Here is an 18,978-nt window from a genome sequence, read left to right as displayed (position 1 = left end):
AGGTGATTCTATAGCTGAATGTTTTCAAACAATCAAAGACAATAATTCCATTGCTTTTTTAAATGAATTATCCAGTTATATGGGGAAAGAGGAAAATTTGCATAGCATAACACTCATACTTAAACTTGGCTGAGACAGAACCAAGAAATGAGAGATGAGTCTTAATCATTGTGAAAAATCTTAAGTGAAATATTTGTATACTTAGTACAACAATTTGATGAGTATTTTATTGAGGGCCTACTATAAGCTTAGCACTATGCTGCTGAGGAAACAGCAGTGAAAAAATAATACTGGGACATTGATTAGCATAATTTTTATATTAATAGGTCAAAAGAAAAAAACAGAATAATCTCTAAGGATGCCCAAAGAAGCATTTGGTAAAATTTAATATTTATTTCTAATTTTTAAAATATACTTAATAAAATAGCACTGGACATTGTAGGACAAAATTTGGCTTAAACCAAAAACCTAGTATGCATGTTTAGAGTATATACTCAAGAATTTTTTAGTTGCAAGTAACCACTGGCTTCAGCAAAACAATTCATTGGCTATCCTTCAAGATAAGGGCTACACAACTAGATTCAAGGCTTCACATGATGTCATAAAGACCTGGCATTTCTCCAGCTCTCAGCTCTACTCTCTCCTTTGGATTTTATTTTCAGGCTCCATGGGATGGCAAAACGACTGCTAGGAACATCAGATCTTCATCTGCCCAGGTTCAAATCAAGCAGGAAAATAAGAGTAACTTTACTCAGTGGCTCTTACATAAGTCACAGGACTCACTCTAATCAGTCCATCTTGGGTTATTTCCCTTTCCTGAACCAATAACTATGGCCAGAGGAATGTGGTCTCTAAATGGTTAGACCTGAATCAGATTTTACCCCTAGACACACATGGACTGAGAGTAGAAAAGAAAGTATTCCTGGGAGAAAGAGGAATGTTTGCTAGGTGCCAAGTAACACATTAAAACAAAATTCTGACTCAAAATAGCAAATAAAATAACTAGGAATAAATTCAGTAAGAAATAGGACATATGTTAAGACTCTCTTGAGCAAGATAAAATGGATTTCAATTAATGAAACAGTATAACTTGTTCCTGAACAAGACTTAATATGAAAAAGAAGTCAATTTTTTCCACATAACTCTGTAAATTCAGTGTGATCCCAAACATAATGGCAACATATTTCCCCCACAAACTTGGCAAAGTAGTTCCTCTGGAAGAATAAACATGTTGAACTACCCAGGTGCCATCTCTAAAGTTAATAATAGAAAAGCCAGTCCTCCTTATATTAAAGCATGGTTTAGAATTACAGTAATTTTTAAAGAATGGCATCATTGCAGAAACAGTTGGAGAGATCAAGGAAGCAGAATTAACAACCAAGAAGCATACAAACACTTTATTAGTGGTTATTTAATTTTATAAGTTTGCATATTCATTTATTTAGTCAACATCTTTAAAGCTTCTGCTATCTGCTAGGTACTATACTATGAGTAATCAGGGACAGTTAAAATACAGTGGCCATGTGCAATCTAACTTGGGAAAAGTAGAGCATGGTGTGAGTCAGATGGACCTGGGGTGGAGAGTGGTATTACCTGTTAGTGAAATGTTCCAGAGACATAGAATGTAGCAGGTACTCAGTAAATGTTATCTTTTGTTTAAAAATGTGATAAGAGTTGTAGTAGATGGTGTGAACAAAGACAAATCTAGCGGGTTACTAAATAATAGAGGAAGCTGGTATTGTTTCCCTTGACCAGTTTAATCTGTCTACACCAGGGCTGTGCAGTAGACATGATGGAAATGTTCTCTATCTGCATGTTGTCCAGTGTGGTATCCACTGGCCATATATAGTTGCTGAGTACTTGAAATACACCTAATGTGACCAAAAACTGAGTTTTAAATTTCATGTCATTTTAATTAAAGTTAACTAGCCACATGTAGCTAGTAAGCTACTCTGTTGGACAGTAGAGGTCTATATAGTAAGATAAAAAGTAATAAACCAAAATATGATATGTTTTATATTATTATCTGAGAATCTGGAAACTATCCTGATAATTAATATCAGTCATTTGTTTCATCTCACCCCATGCTCCCTAAACGTTTCTGAACTCACTTATTATTTTGCAATCCCTTGTGTTTGAGTCAAATGCAGACCCAAATAAACAGTCTGGATTTGGGGCAATATATTGTTGCAGAGACCAGATGGGTTGAAAGTGATAGAAATAGGTAATTGCTGGCTGAAAGAGACAGTCTCTGGCAACTGGTGTTTTAAACAAACAAAAAGATTGGAGTTGCTAAAAATAATCAAAATGTTAGGTTGTCTACTGGCCTCAGTTTTTCCCTCTTATACATACCTCTTTTGCTCTTTGAACTTTTTTTCTCTTCCAAATGTACTCTTGATTTTCAGTTATATAAAAATGGCAAAGGGGACAAAGTCACATACATGGTTTGCCACCCTGTACTGTGTCAATGAGGAAAATAAAAGCAGCAAAAACCTTGAGACCAGCTTTCTGAATACAGTCATTTAAAAAAGAATTTTGAATAAGAAATCAGTTAAAGTTACAGATTAAGGCAGCAGCAGGGTAGAGAATGAGGAAAAAAAAAAAAAAAAAGGGAATCTCAGTTCCCAGGCCATTCTAGAACACACAGTCGCTCTTCTTTGAGATTTGTGCTCTAGATTCGAAGAGGCGTGTGCAACCATTGCCCATCTGGTACACATCTTCTCAGCCTGTCAAGCTGTATCTGACTTAGTAAAGTGAAAAACAGTTGTTTTGAGAATTCTAAATTACTAGTAGCTCAGACAGTAAAGAATCTGCCTGTAATACAGGAGAGACAGGTTCAATTCCCTGGGTTGGGAGGGTCCCCTGGAGAAGGGAATGGCAACCCACTCCAGTACTCTTGCCTGGAGAATCCCATGGACAGAGGAGCCTGGTGGGCCACAGTTCATGGGGTCGCAAAGAGTTGGACACAGCTGAGTGACTTTCACTTCACTTCACTGGGATATAGAGGGAGCTTCTAAAATACTGGCCTGGGAAAACCTAATCTTCCCTTGGTTATTTCAACTGCTGCAACTTGAGTAGAGGACAGCTTAAGTGGAGATGATGTGAGATACAGTCTCCTGAGTACTCGTCAGTGTTCCTTGGAAGCTTACACATCTGTCCATCCACTGAGGGATGCAGGGAGACTCAGAAGTAAGCTAGTCTACTCCATTGAATGGGCAAAGTAGGAGACTCAGTAGTATAGGGTGAAGAATGCTCTGTTGGCGTCTGCTTTGTTCAGTCTAGGGTTACACACATAGACGAATGTAAAGTACATTTTCCTTAGAGAAATATCGAACTTTTAAGATTCATTTGTTAACCTTTTGGTAAAACTATATAAGCTACTGCCCAAAACTTTAATTAAAAAATACATCAAAGAACAAAAAAATGTATATTTCAACTCTGAATTATGATCAGTTACAGGAAAGAAAGGAAACTGGAGTAAGATAAAGGAAGAGATGAGGAAAGAAAGAGACTAAGATAAACAGTAGTCAAAGTAAACCCTTCTTATTCCTGTACTTTGTAAATAAACAATATTTTCATAAGCCTTTCATATTCTAATTCGTTGGATAATCGTTGTTCATATTTCAGTCATTTTCCTATGCACAGGGGGCATGGGTCTTCAGATGATAACCTTTGCAGCCAAACAAAAGTGCTCTGAAGTAGATAGCATGGCCAGAGCACCTCACAGGCTGGAAGGACTCCAGCCTAGGAATAGATCCAGCCCTGCTCAGAGGTTTTCTCCTCATGACATAAGGGTGTCTTAGTGGCAGCTGCTGGCTGATGATTTTCTATCAGACAGGTTGTCATTTTCTCTCTTCAGAAGCAATGTTTCATTTCTCTTGAGAAGGAAGGATTTCTTCTCCTAAGGAGGAACTTGACTAAGGTGACCTACTTCTGTCTCTCCTAGGCAGGCGAGTGAAAATCAGTTTTACCAGGCGCTTCATCGGGGGTTTCTGTTTCTTTCACAGAGATTGAGACAGTGAAATTGGCCCGTTTTGTCTTCAGCAAACTACACGAGATTTGCTGCAGCTGGGTGAAAGACTTCCCTCTCCGCAGGAGACCCCAGCTTTATTATGAGACATCAATCCATGCCATCAAAAACATGCGCAGGAAAATGGAGGACAAGCATGTCTGCATCCCGGACTTTAACATGCTCTTTAACCTAGAGGTAAAAGGCACTTCTGAAATGTCACGAAATTTGAAAACTAAAACCCCGTCACAGACCTGTTTTCTAATAAGAGAAGTTGTAATAAACTGTAATAATATCTCTGATGGCTTGGAATAGGACTAAGGGCAAAGTGGCACAGATTTGCTTCTTCCATTACCAAAGGAAAAGAACTATTTATTTCATGCTTTTTGAATAGGTAATGCATCACATGGTTTAGAATTGGAAAATAAAAATCCCAGTCTTATCCTTGTCTCTCAGACACTTCACATCCCTTCTGCGGAGGCAAATTACCAGCCCTTGTGTAACCTTCCAAAGACATTCTATAAACATACAGACCAAAAAGAAAACTGTTACATCTCAATAAAGCTGTTTTTTAAAGGAAACTATTTCTATAGTATAATCAAACATTGTCTATTGAGTTCCCACATTACTATTTTGGTGAAGCAACACAAACTACAAACTTAAAAGAATGAATTTGAAACTAAGATAGTTTTCTGATTTCATGTGACTGTTTTTAAAATCTTGGTTTCTGAGATAGGAAAGTAGCCGGAATTACTTTTCCTGAATCTCTGCGACTGACAAATTGGATCATATGAGCCTTGTCAGCTTAATAACCATTTTCTTGTTATCTTCCTCTTCTTTTTCTATTATGTTAATGCAAACAGAGGTAGGTTTGTTTCCTGTGCCTGTCACTTGCCTCTTCACTGAAGTCCATAACTTTAAAATTACAATGTAGGGATTTATACAAAGCACACTATTTCCTTCACTTAGCAGCTAAAGTTAAATTTTAGCTGACTGTCAAGCAGTGACGGTGGGCTGGTGACTGGTGCCTGTTTCACAGTGTAGATCAGCTGACACCACTCCCGTGCAAACACAATGCCTAAAGGCCACAGTGTGATGCACAGCCGTTAAACCACTGCGCTCTTGAAGGCTGTGCTCAGGTTCGAGGGCATCATTACTCTTTGTTAACCCGGTTGGTTTTCATTTTGCCTCAAAAATCAACCCAAAGGCCTAACTCAGCAAGGAGCTCTTGGCTATAAGGAAACAGACTTTGAGGGCAGTTGGGCAACATGTATTTAGAACTGTATAAATTTTCACACACTTTGTTAATTTCAGTTTTGATTTTATATTATAAGGAAGCAGAAGATGCTTACATATTTTGTTTGTCATAAATGTTTTACACAACATTATCAATAATAAAAAATCGGAAATGATCTAAGTCTTATATAGGAAATGATAGCTATGATATGCTTGTAAGATGCATAGTACATATCCATTTAAAATAATGTCTTTGAGTAATATACTTAATGACATGGGGGAAATGCTAATGATATGGTAAGTGACAAAAGCAAGGTAAAAAATTTATGTGCATTATAATTCTCATTTTATTTTATTAAATTTATATGTATAGAAAAAAGACTGGTTATCTGTGGATGGTTGTATTAGATATATTTATTTCCTTCTATACACTTAAAGTGCCTGATGCTGGGAAAGATTGAGGGCAGAAGGAGAAGAGGGCATCCAGAGGATGAGATGGCTGGATGGCATCACCGATGCAGTGGACATGACCTTGAGCAATGGACGTGACCTTGGGCAAACTTTGGGAGATATTGAGGGACAGGGAGGCCTGGTGTGCTGCAGTCCATGGGGTCACAGAGTCAGACGTGACTGGGTGACTGAACAACAGCATACACTTCTTTATTAGTCCAAATAAACATACATTATCTAATTGAAATACAGTTGATTTACAATGTTGTGTTAGTTTCTGGCCTACAGCAAGGCGATTCATTTATATATATATAACTATCCTGAAGAATATATATATATATTACTTTTCCGATTTTTGCATTGTGGTTTATTATAGAATGTTGAATATAGTTCCCTGTGCTGTACAGTAGGACTTTGTTGTTTATCAGTTTTATATATTACAGTTTATAGTTTGTATTTGCTAATCCCAAACTCCTAATTTATTCTTCTCCCACACCTTTGGTAACCACAAATTTGTTTTCTATGTCTGTGAGAATGTTTTATGTTCTGTAAATAAGTTCATTTGTGTCACGTTTTAGATTCTACATATAAGCGATACTACATGGTGTTTGTCTTTCTGACTTACTTGTCTTAGTATGATAATCTCTAGGTCCATCATTGTTGCTGCAAATTACGTCATTTTACTCTTTTTTATGGCTAAGTAGTATTCCCCACACACGTGCACTCCCCCCGCCACATCTGCTTTATCTATTCATCTGTTGATGGACATTTAGGTTTCTTCCATAGACCCATTATCTTTATAACAGGGAAGATGCCAGTATTTTTTTTAAAGAAGAGATCCTGTTGGCTCCTTTGTTTCTTCTGATGTTATATTGTTTAAGAATCTCTTTACCAATCTCATGTTGTTTAAAGTATATTTTCCTGCCCACATGAAACTATTATTGCTCCCTTCTTCTTTGTGATGATCCCATATCAGCTCACTCATCATTTAAAAACTGCTTACATATACTATTTTAAATTTTACCCTTACCCTGCCAATTGAGCTGTTTATAAATGAGTACATTTTAAAAAATTACTGCTGTTGGGGACTTTCCTGCTGGTCCAGTGGCTAAGACACCTCGCTTCGAAAGCAGGGGGCCTGGGTTTGGGAACTGGACCCCATGTGCTACAACTAGGAGTCCAGACCCCTCAACTAAAGATCCTGCATGCTGTGATGAAGATCAAAGATCCTGTGTGCCGCAGCTAATACCTGGGGTAGCCGACTAGATAAATATATTTTTTTAATTTACTGTCATTTTTTTAAATAAAAATGTTTGTTGAGATATGTTGATTTATAGTATTAGTTTTAGGTATACAACATAGTGATTTGAAATTTTTATAGATTAAAGCTCATTTAAAGTTATTATAAAATATTGGCTGTATTCCCTGCATTATATACTATATCCTTGTAGTTTATTTACTTTATACATAGTTGTTTGTGTCTCTTAATCCCCTACCCTTACCTTGCTTCTCCCCACTTCCCTCTCCCCATTGGTAACCACTAGTTTGTTCTCTGTATCTGTGAACCTGTTTTCACTTTGTAATACTCATTTGTTTTATCTTTTAGATTCCTCATATAAGTGATAATATACAGTACAGTATTTGTCTTTCCCTGACTTATTTTACTAAGCATAATACCCTCCAAGTCTGTCCATGTTGTTGCAGTTGGCAACATTTTATTCTTATTTATGGCTGATACTATGCCATTGTGTGTGTATACATACATACATACCATATCTATTTATCCATTTATTAAAAATTAAAATATAATTGATTTACAATACTATATTAGTTTCAAGTGTCCAGCACAGTGATTCAGTGTTTGGACAGATTATATTCCATTAGAAGTTACTACAAGATAATGGCTATAATTCCCTGTGTTATATAATATATCTTTGTTGCTTAATTTATTTTATACATAGTAGTTTATATCTCTCTCCCCATATCCCTATCTCATCCCTCCCCACTGGTTACCACTAATTTGTTCTCTATATCTGTGAGTCTGTGTCTTATTTTGTTATATACATTTGTTTGGTTTATTTTTTAGATTCCACATATAAATGATTACATAAAGTATTTGCCTCTCCACATTTCACTAAGCAAAATATTTTCTAGGTCCATCCATATTGCTGCAAATGGCAGAATTTCATTCTTTTTTATGGCTGAGTAATATTCAGTTGTGTGTGTGTGTGTGTGTGTGTGTGTTTGTGTGTGTACAGATTTCCTTTATTCACTCACCTATTGATGAATACTTGCCTTGTTTTCATGTCTTGCTTTACTTGGTATATTTTATTTACTTTGAATGACAGGGTCTGGACTCAGCTGAACTCTCCAAGCGCCCAAAGAAGTCAAAACTTCCAAATGAAAATCCTTACATAGTGTTGCCTAAAAGAATCACAGGGCTCAGTGAGAGTTCAGTGAGTTACAGATCTTCTCTAAGTGAGCCAGAGCTGAGATTTAAACACTGGAGTTGAAGAGAAAGAAAAAATAAGTTCTTACTGAGTTAAACGTAATCTTGTGATTAGGCGTCCTGTGTCAAGGTAAATCACAGGTTTGGAAGACCCTCCTCTGGCAGTTGCCCTACAGCTTCGAGCACTGAGTGGGCAAGGGAATGTGAAGCGACATCTTGATTAGGGGACAAGGCTACAGGGCATGTAGACATCTAATGTGGTTCAAGTTTGTGTAGCCTGTTTAGAGACTGTGTTATTTATGGTGAGAATACAATGTGATCATGAATGATTTATGAAGCCAATATTATAGTTTAGAAGTATGTGTATGCTTTCATTATCTGTGTATTTTAAATAATCAAACATAATTGGCCTTGTGCTTGGAAGGCCAATTATTTCCTGTTGTCCTGAGTTTCTAATTTATTATTTAAATATTTTCATTTTGACAAACATCTTCAATCCAGAACAGCCTTTGCTCAACTCCTCCCCCTCCCTTCTCTTTCCTCCCCCTCCTCACAACTTGTAACAGCAACTTCGCAGCAAATGGATGTGGGTGGTTTCCATGGTACAAGACAACAGCTTTCACAGTGAGAGAGGGCACTTCAGCCTGAGCTAATTGGGCATCATGTGTTCCAGTGTTCTGGTGTGTAAACACAGATGCCCTGATATTGCAGGTATTTTAGCTGTGGATCAGGCACGTCAGAGAAGGGAAACATTGAGTCTCATTATCCGGGTGACCAGGCGGTGGCGGAGGATGGGCAGCAGTGCAGGGGACTGGCTCATCTGAGGCGCGCCATACCTTAACTCCCTGAACTGCTCTCTGTTTCCATGGACAGGACCAGGAAGAACAAGCCTACTTTGCAGTGTTTGACGGCCACGGGGGAGTGGATGCTGCCATCTACGCCTCCATCCACCTGCACGTTAACTTAGTGCGCCAGGAGATGTTCCCCCACGACCCTGCCGAGGCCCTGTGCCGAGCCTTCCGCGTCACCGATGAGCGCTTTGTCCAGAAGGCCGCCAGGGAGGTATGCTGCTTTCACAGGAGGCCAGCCGTGATACGCTAGCTGAGCTCACTTGTTGTGTGGCTAAAGGGCTATTTTGGATTTTCTCTTTTGTGATAGACATTATTTAAAGCTCTCTTCCAGACTACGTTCTTGACACACAGTATTGGATTCTGTTGTAGGCCTAATTCCCTCTTTAGGGATAGATTTAGTGGGGTGCTATGATGTACTGTAGAGAATCTCCAAGCTATAATTTTCTAAAAAGCCAGGAAGCTGCTGGATTTGGCAGGTGAGTTTTATCTTATTCACCATTGCCTGTCAGTTTCACACCAGGACCAGCTCTCTAAGCAGACTTTTGCTGACAAAATCTGAATATGGTGATTAAAACAATGGTCTAAAAAGGAAACAGAAGCTGGGATTTCTCCGTGCATTTGGTTCTGAATGGGTTGGCAGTGTTCGTTGTGTATCTCTTGAGGAAAACTTTTGCCTGGAGAGAGTGAATCCTTGGATGCTCCTTGAACTGGTTTTCTCTTAACGGGAAGAAAAGTCAGAGCTCACGTCCCAATTTCTTAAGGTTAATCAGACCTAGGGTTTTACTCTGAATGAATGACAGGGGCTATATTAAGATCTAAAAGTAAAGATTTTAATCTAATTATCATTCTGGGCATTGGTACATAATTAACTACAGGACTTTATACTCATTTCCAACTAGGGACCAACAGAAAGAGAATATTTTTTTTAATTTTAAAAAGCAATTGCTGAATTATATACATACAGAAAAATAAGACCCCTGCCCTGTGACTTAGCATTAACTCTTTCTGAAATGGACTTGGACAGAACAGGGTAATCCTTTAATACATTTCTTTGATCTCATGTTACGCTATAAGGCAATCATGGGGCTTGGAATTGACCAAGCAGTAATTCAGCTCTGCTCGGTGTTAAGCAAGGGCAGTGTTCCGTGTCCCCGCCTGCCCCCCAGGTTTAGACTAATACACAAACCCAACAACAGTAACCACTGGGCTCTGCAGATAGAGGTGGGCTAGAAAACAAAACACAGTTGTTGCCCTCAGACTCGGCCAGTCTTGGGGGGAGACCAGCTGCCGGCTGTCTTCACTGGGACTGAGGCCGTGACCTGACCCTGCGAGCTGGCCTGTCACCGTCAACCCTTGTCGTCTTCATCCTCTGTTGTATCCCTTTCCTTCTGTGTCCTCAGAATCATGGCTTTCTTCCTGACCATGTTCACTTCGTTTGCTTTGCCAGTGATTCTAGCTGTCTCTCGGTCTTGCCAACAGTTCTCTTGAATAATTTAGGTTCGTCTCAGCAGTTCCTTCGCTCCTCCTTGTGCTTCCATGTGCTGCTAACTGCTGGGCAGAAAGCAGCAGCTATTCCTGTTGCGCGGCGGCCCTGCCTCCTGTTCCCTCTGGGGCATATGCACTCAAGTGTCTTTATCATGTGTTCCAGGGGCTGAGGTGTTGAACATTCTATGTGGGAAGACATTTTATTGGTGGGTGAGGATTTATAACAAACCTTCCCTGTATAGGGAAAATGAGAAGTTGTGTTTTCTCACTGGATGCGAGAGGCCTGCTACCACCCTTGATGCACTGGTTCTAATTTAGGCCAAGTCCTTAGTAACAAAAAGTCATGCTTATTTGGTGGTGACTCATGTCAAATGGAGGGCTTCCCTGGTGGCTCAGACGGTAAAGAATCTGCCTGCAATGCAGGAGACCAGGGTTGGATCCCTGGGGCAGGAAGATCCCTTGGAGAAAGGAATGGCTCCCCACTTCAGTATTCCTGCCTGGAGAATTCCATGGACAGAGGAGCCTGGTGGGCTACGGTCAGTCCATGGGGTCACAGAGTCGGACAAGACTGAGTGACTATAACTTTCACTTCTTTTTTTCATGTGAAATGGAGATGTCATTTTAGGATAGTAGTATCAAGAGCGTTAAGTACAGTGGTACTGAGCTATGAAATTCCAGGCTGGTGTTAGGTTTTCATGCAATGTTCCAAAAGCAAAGGTCCCTAAAATTATTGTAGATTTTGGTTTTGTTTTTTAAAGGTAGAAGCATCTTAGCACTCCAGGGAATGTATGTTCTCTCTTGGCTCCTATTTTAATATCCAGAGTATGGAAGCATTTGTTGTGTACCAACCAAATGCTTGTATGCTATTTCGTAAAGCTAGGACTCTCCCCCTGAACATACAGTAGGTCAGTAACACGACAGAGACCAGAATATGGAGATCTTTACTCTAAGGGTTGATATTGTGGTTTAGCACTGGACCGGGAGGGAAAAATTTCAGTTTGGTACTGATCTGTACCTGCCCTTGCGCAAGTCACATAACCCGCCATAGTTTTCTTCCCTGTGTATGAAATGGAATAGAGGACTTCCCTGGTGGTCCAGTGGTTAAGACTCTGTACTCCCAACACAGGGGTACAGTTTCCATCCCTGGTCAGGAAAGATCCTGCATGCTGCGTGCATGGTCAAAAAAAATAAATAAATAAAGTGAACTGATAATTGTCTCTGCCTAGCATGTCACAGATAAAATCTTTATGTGTGTGTGCACATATAAATACATCAAGCATGTAAAAATGCACTGAGAAATGGGAATTGCTATTTGTGAAATCAAGTTATTGGTAGTTTTGCTTCCATCTGAAAAGTCTGTATTATCTGTAAATTGCTTCTCAATGAGAATTTGATGTCTGCTAATTTTTACTGACTTATTTTATTGATATTACTTTCAGAGCTTAAGATGCGGGACCACAGGAGTGGTTACTTTTATCAGAGGCAACATGTTACACGTGGCCTGGGTGGGTGATTCCCAGGTTATGCTTGTGCGGAAGGGTCAAGCTGTTGAACTAATGAAGCCACACAAACCGGACAGAGAGGTAGGTGCACTCTGTTCCGTGAGGGCACGTGCTGTAGGCAGTTTTCTAGTTATTACTTTTCAGTTATTATTATGATTATCACCATTATCTCAGCAACCAAGCCCACCTTTCAAAGGAAGAGTAAAGAGAACCCTTTCCGGGAAGCCAATGAATATTATATCTGTTGTTTACTGTTAAGGTAGCTGAATAAATCTTGAACCCAATTATTTGCTTCTTTCTGTTGCATTGCTGTGCAGGATGAAAAGCAGCGGATTGAGGCCCTTGGAGGTTGTGTAGTCTGGTTTGGTGCCTGGAGGGTGAATGGAAGTCTGTCTGTCTCCAGAGCTATTGGTAGGAAAAACCAATTAATTATTTTTTCTCCAAACTGTCCTCTTCCAGAACACTGTTCTTAATGTTAATCTGATACAAGGGAACCTGAGATAATAACTTAGATTTTCAGAGTGCTTGTTATTGTCTAATGCCTCTTTTAATTAATTATTTAACCTACACATTTATATAAATTCCATTTTTAAAAGGGAACTATATTAAGAGATGCAGAACTTACTAGTTTCTTTTTTTTAAAGGGAAGTCTTTAATCTCTGGAATACAAATCTGCTTAAAACCCAGTGATCCTCATTTTCCATTCCATTTTGAGTCAAATTTAGCTTAAATCAGTATTTTCCAGAAAATGGAAGTCCCTATATTTTATTTTGCTTATATCTTTCATTTTTTCATTGAATTATAAAATGACACAAACAACATGCTTTTTGGGTGAAAATAATTTTTACTATATTAAAATTAGAAAACTAATTCTACTCTGTGTGGAGTGTAGTTGTTAGATTACCCTGGGGTTTCAGAAAATCTACTTCCCTGGAACCTAAATTCTTTAAAAGAAGGGTAAAGTCCATGAAACTCTTTGTTGAAGATTCAGAGTAAAGAGCTGAGCTGGTTGGACAGAATGAGAGGGTGCAGTTCAAAGAGCGGGCTACGGCCGTTTCTGTCTCACTTTTGCACCTGGGTCTGTTGCGTTGGGTTTCATGGCTTAGCTTCACTTTGTTTTTTTCTTTTTTTTTTAAAGAACAGATGAATGTGTGTGTCTCTATGGGTAATATGCTACAGTTCTGTCACTGCCTGCTAAAGAAATGAAGTGATTTGACATAGGATAACATGGATAAATGGAGTTGATGTCTGATCCCCAGATTTTGCTTATCATTACCAAAAAATTCCAGAACATTAATAAAATCTCAAAGGACTGATTCCATTTCACCATTGATGTGATTTCCCTCCCACTCTTTGGGAAGGTGCTGGCAAGCTGTGAAGTGGCCCAAATGTGAGCAGCAGAAGGCTGAGAAAGAGGAAGCTCAAAGATTCTGCAAATACCTCTTGAAAAATTGAGAGTTGGCTTCACCTTAGACCAAGGGAGTCATTAGGAAATCTGGAATAAGGCCAAAAGGGGGAAATTTCTGATTTCTAAAACACACCTTCAAATAGGATTATTTTTGACAACTCCACAGACCTCTTCTCTTGATCTTACTGTCTTTGTCAGAGTATTGCGAGGTGACTTTAATGCTTGTTATAGAAGCAACTTTACTAGAGGATCCTTGTCATTTCTTGCTTCTAAAAATATGACACAAGGGGAAAAAGCAATGTCCTTGAATAAGTGACAGTCGAAGAGCACACAGGGCTGACTGCAGAGAGGAAGTGACTTCTGAGGTGGACCGGAGGACAGAACCTAGAGAAGGCCCCCGGGAGTGAGGAGTGCAAACACACGGGCGCCTCCGAGGGCACGTCCTGTTTCCGGAACAGGGACGGGTGCAGGAGGCTGGGCCGGGGGACCGGGTGGGGAGAGGGAATGCTGGTGCTGGGGTGTGGAGGGGCTTGAATGCCAGCCTCAGTGCCTGGGCTTCGCTGGGTGAGGTTTGTGTTTACAAATATTTGTAATGATTACGGAAGATGAATTAGAGTGAAAAACCTAGATGAGAGATCATTCAGAGATGTGGACAGCTAAAAAAAGGAATACAGAAGAGGGTATAAATTGATGAGACAGAAATGACAGTTTTGGGGGGGAAAGAGGAAAGTTAACTTCTAGGTTTCTGACTTGTGTCACTAAGAAGATGATAAAGCAGCAGCAGTTGGGGAGGGGGGAGGAGGGCAGATAATGAGTTCATTTTGGACATACTTGCATGCTAGGTGCATGTGGGACGTCTCGGAAGAGGTAATTTATATGCAGGTAATTCTGATTATATGCAGTTGGAAATACAGATCTGGAGCTTAGCAGAGTTGTGAGTTGGAGACAGATTTGGGAATTCATCCCATTTTGGAAATAATATTAGCAACCTGTGAAGTGATTTTATATATATATATATATATATATATATATATATGCTGCTAAGTCACTTGAGTCGTGTCCGACTCTGTGCGACCCCATAGACAGCAGCCCACCAGGCTCCCCCATCCCTGGGATTCTCCAGGCAAGAACACTGGAGTGGGTTGCCGTTTCCTTCTCCAATGCATGAAAGTGAAAAGTGAAAGTGAATATACAGTAGTTGAAACCACAGGAATGGATGACATTGCCCAGGAGTATGTAGTGTGAAGCAGACCAAGGCTGAGGCTCATTCCTTACGGTAGAAGACTATGATGTCATACTCTCCGGGTTTGTGTCTTGGCTCTGCCACTTTACCAGCTGTGGGCCTAGGTGAATTTACGGAACTTCTCATCTGTTTGTTCCCTTGTAAAGCAGGAATAGTAATAGTACCTGACTCATTGTTTTTGTATTAGATAGTATAATACACACACACATACACTTAGAACCCTGCCTGGCACAGTCTTAGCATACAATGATTTGGGTTGCTATTAAGCGAAGGAGCCAGTAAAGAAAATCAGGAAGAGACAGAGACACAGGGTATCAGATGCTGGGGAAGGGGGTTTTTCTGGGCGTATGTAGTCAACAGAGTCAAATGCTACAGAGATCAAGTGAGTTGAAAAAGTCACAGAATTTTGAAAACAGAAAATGGTTGTGGATATAGGTAAATTGCTAGAGATTGTTTTTTAAGTCAGGAGGAGGAATTGAGGGAATTCAGGCCTGGTAAACTTAATTTTCTTTGAAGTAGGAAATTAATGCCATCTACCAAAATCCAATAACTGAATTGGAAAGAGTTGAAGAATGTAAGATTTGGAAAGCTCATGGAGTAAATCAGGGGGCTAAATAAAGACAAGAAAAAGGACTCCTAAGCAGAGTTCAACTCTACTCAGAAAATAAATGACACTAATACTTTTAAAATGAAACGCATTTCAACTGTGTCTCCCCCTGAGCCCTTTGGACTGATGATCCAGAGTTGACATGGTATGTTTTCTGGCATATGGAGAGAGGGGGTAGAAGACAAAAGGATGGTGCCATTTCCGCCGTGAAATGGGCGACCATGCCCTCCTACCAAATTTGGGGGCGAAATGTCATGAATTTGACATCTAACAGTAGAGCAGGTGAAAAGCCAGAATTCTGGCAGCATTATCTCTTGTGCAAATCTTTGTATGTTCTGTTCCAAACTAACAGTTGCAGTAGCCTTTTAATTGAAGCACTAAAGCAAGATTTTTGGGAACAGTATGACTCAGATCACATTTATTTTTAGAGCTGGAATTCAGAAAATAATGATAATAATACAGTCAGGTGGAGTAGGGGATGGGGACATTTGGTAAGGTGGTTGGTGGAGGACACTGAATCCCCATGACTGGAAGCTTTCATCAGCTGTAACGGGTCACTGAAGGCTGCACGGTATAGAACTAAAGCTGACAAGATCAAAACCATACTTGAGGAAGATGGGTCTTGCTACTGTATGAAAAAGAATAGGTTCTTGTCTTGCAGATAAACTAACCCAGGTAATTAAATATTAAGTTATCTGTTGTTTAGGGTATCCCATCATGTGGTCTGCTGGGTGGGGCACGTAGCCCACAGTGGTTCTAACAGAGTTGTCCGTAATGTTCCTGTTGAGCTTTCTGGGCCTATCTGAAGATTAAACAGAGATGTGAAATATTGGAGAGAACTTTACTAGGGTAAGAGAGAACTGATAACAGATCCCACAGACAGTGACAATATGGCCACAGCATTTAAGTAAATATACTATCTTCATTTTATCTTCCCCTCGTCAGAAGGCTCAGTTTTAGTGCAATAGAGAGGATAGTAACTGAAGAGTCTTTAAAGTGCTATGACCTGGATCCAGGCATCCTGACTCTGCTGCCTGCATCCATGACCACTAAGCTATATGCTACTACTTTAAGAATGATAAAGCACTTTGTAAGCAAACAAACAAAAAACTACCAACAAATTATAATATCCTAATCTAGGAACTATTGCTCAGTACTCGTTTTTCATGCAGAGAAGCCAGTGAGTATCCCTTGTGGTGATGGTATTTGGTTACCTGACAGGCAAAGGACCCATTTGCTGAGGCTCTCCCCAAGTACTAAAGGAGCACAGCGAATATAAACAAGGGATCTGGAAGTGCTCTGGACCTGGAAGTGCTAAAATGCGTCGCAGATGATCCATTACCGCAGTAATCTGGTGGCACAAACCTAGCTTAGTTGGGCCCGAGTTCTCCAGTCTGTTGCTGCACCAAATATTCAACTACAAATTACTCCCTAGCAGTTGCCTCTGTGTCTCTGGTAATACTGTTCCCTCAACAGAGGGCCCTTCTCTGCTCAGGACATTAGAGCTGGCCATAAACATTCTGACCTGCGAGATAAACCAAAATGACCTGTTTGCTAATTCCCGCAGGAGATGCTGAACATAAGCCATATATCTGTGGGGATGCCGATTCTGCCTCTACTGTTCTGGATGGAACTGAAGACTACCTCATTCTGGCCTGCGACGGCTTCTATGACACCGTGAACCCTGACGAGGCAGTGAAAGTCGTGTCCGACCACTTGAAGGAGAATAATGGAGACAGCAGCATGGTTGCCCACAAGTTGGTGGCATCAGCTCGTGATGCAGGGTCAAGTGATAACATCACTGTTATTGTGGTTTTCCTGAGGGACATGAACAAAGCTGTAAATGTTAGTGAGGACTCAGATTGGACAGAGAACTCTTTCCAAGGAGGGCCTGAAGCTGGTGGGGATGACAAGGAGAGTCACGGGGAGTGCAAGCGGCCCTGGCCCCAGCACCAGTGCTCCGCCCCGGCCGATCTGGGCTACGAGGGGCGTGTGGATTCTTTCACGGATAGAACCAGCCTGAGCCCAGGGTCCCAAGGCAACGTGCTGGAAGACCCGGGCTACCTAGATCTCACACAGATAGAAACAAGCAAGCCTCACGGTGCCCAGTTTTTGCCACCAGTTGAGATGTTTGGTCCTGGTGCACCAAAGAGAGCAAATCTTATTAATGAGCTAGTAATGGAGAAAAAATCAGTTCCATCATCATTGCCTGAATGGAGTGGTGCTGGAGAGGTTCTCTCTTCTTTTAATGTGGGTTCAACAGGGCAGCAGGTATGCAGCATGGAGAGCTTGCCTCCTGTTTGTTCTAGGCTGGAAAATGAACAGTTGAAGTTCCTGGGAAAGAGAGTTTTTAGGTTATCTCATTTACATTACCACTACTCAAAGAGGCGGCATGGATTCAGGTTTAATCCAAAGTTTTATTCTTTTCTCTCTGCTCAAGAGCCTTCCCACGAAACAGGCAGTAGCCTGTCCTCACTTACTCGAAATGGGAAGAGAAATAGGATGTTGAGAAGTTCTCTGCCATGGAGGCAAAATAGCTGGAAAGGATACAGTGAAAACGTGATGAGGAAGCCCAAAAAGAGTAACGACCCTCCACACCCAGAGCTTCCCTGGAGCTTTAAAATATAATCTTTCTCTCTAAAGTAGACTAGCTAGCTCTCCCCCAGTACAGATACCACTATCAGAGTAGAAACAAGGTAGGTATTTCTGAAATAATGTGTGCTTCATTATAATGAGCCATGGATGGCTCAACTCTTAAATGTAAATAGATCTCTAGGAAACTCAATACAGTGTTTTCAATCTAATAAAAACCAGTACTGGCGGTTTCACTAGCAAAAGTATACCACTGGTCCCTGTGATGTGTCTTTACCTACATACACCCCCCAAGACCCCGTCGCGTCACTGGTGGAGGCTGGCGAGCTGTTGCAGTCAGGATATGTAGTGCTGAAACCTTGATGCAGCTGAAATTCGGTCTGATGTGCCTAATATATCTCTGGAAAACTTAATGCAGAATTAGATCTACTTGAGGATGTTCCTCAGAAGACTGGGGACGATGAGGGAAAACCTCTCCCCTTTTTTTGGTAGGTAAAAGACTAAAAGCCATAGGGGTTTTAACTGGAAAAAATGAAAGTAGAAAACTAGTGTAAAAATGTCATATTCTCAGACTTGTGAGGTGGTATATAGTCAAACAGATTCACTAATTTTTTTCCTGTAACATAAAAGACCAACAATGAAAATTTTTTGAATTAAGTATTTCCTAGGGCTGTAGCTATTTGGGAGTTTCATAACCTGTTATGGTGCTTTTGATGGAATTGTTTTTTAGAAGACCGCTGTCAACTGGTTTTAACCTATGATGCTAATGTGTTTTTCATTGTACCTTCATCTCAGGAATAAAAAATTGTTTAATGGAGATGATTTCAGGTACAAATATACTAGAATCAAGTTGCCATTTTAAAAGAAAATCAAATAGTATTTCTATTTTTTCTGCCTTTTTTCTTTTTTTTTAAAGTTCACAGACAGTAAAGGCATATACTACAATAAAATAAAAAGTGGTTTTGGAGAATGAAAAATACTAGTTTTAACTTCTCTAAAATTGTTTCCCCTGAGGGAATGGAATAATTGGTATGGAAGAGGCTGAAAGTAACTGCCTAAAGTGAGCCCAGAGGCCACGTACAAGGGAGAATGTGGATGACTGCAGCTGAGGTCTGTTTAGTTGTAAATTTGAGTCCTGCAGCTTCA

At 40.1% G+C, this 18,978-nt stretch overlaps 2 protein-coding genes across 3 annotated transcripts in view; one reads left to right on the top strand and one right to left on the bottom strand.

The window, feature by feature from the left end:
• PPM1E (protein phosphatase, Mg2+/Mn2+ dependent 1E) overlaps nucleotides 1–18,711 on the top strand; it is a 224,608-nt gene extending 205,897 nt beyond the window's left edge. The window contains exons 3-7 of the mRNA XM_055577489.1: nucleotides 4,008–4,207; nucleotides 9,018–9,206; nucleotides 11,920–12,063; nucleotides 12,300–12,393; nucleotides 16,808–18,711. Coding sequence (XP_055433464.1) covers nucleotides 4,008–4,207; nucleotides 9,018–9,206; nucleotides 11,920–12,063; nucleotides 12,300–12,393; nucleotides 16,808–17,868 — 1,688 coding nt within the window. The 3' untranslated portion in view covers nucleotides 17,869–18,711. The remainder of the gene's footprint in view (nucleotides 1–4,007; nucleotides 4,208–9,017; nucleotides 9,207–11,919; nucleotides 12,064–12,299; nucleotides 12,394–16,807) is intronic.
• The window catches only part of TRIM37 (tripartite motif containing 37), a 182,233-nt gene that overhangs the window by 16,587 nt on the left and 146,668 nt on the right, over nucleotides 1–18,978 (bottom strand). The window lies entirely within an intron of this gene.

The sequence above is a fragment of the Bubalus kerabau genome, chromosome 4 (assembly GCF_029407905.1).
Source record: "Bubalus kerabau isolate K-KA32 ecotype Philippines breed swamp buffalo chromosome 4, PCC_UOA_SB_1v2, whole genome shotgun sequence".
NCBI classification, from domain to species: Eukaryota; Metazoa; Chordata; class Mammalia; order Artiodactyla; family Bovidae; genus Bubalus; species Bubalus kerabau.
The sequence above is the reverse complement of the archived record's forward strand: the minus strand, read 5'-3'. Positions and strand labels throughout refer to the sequence as shown.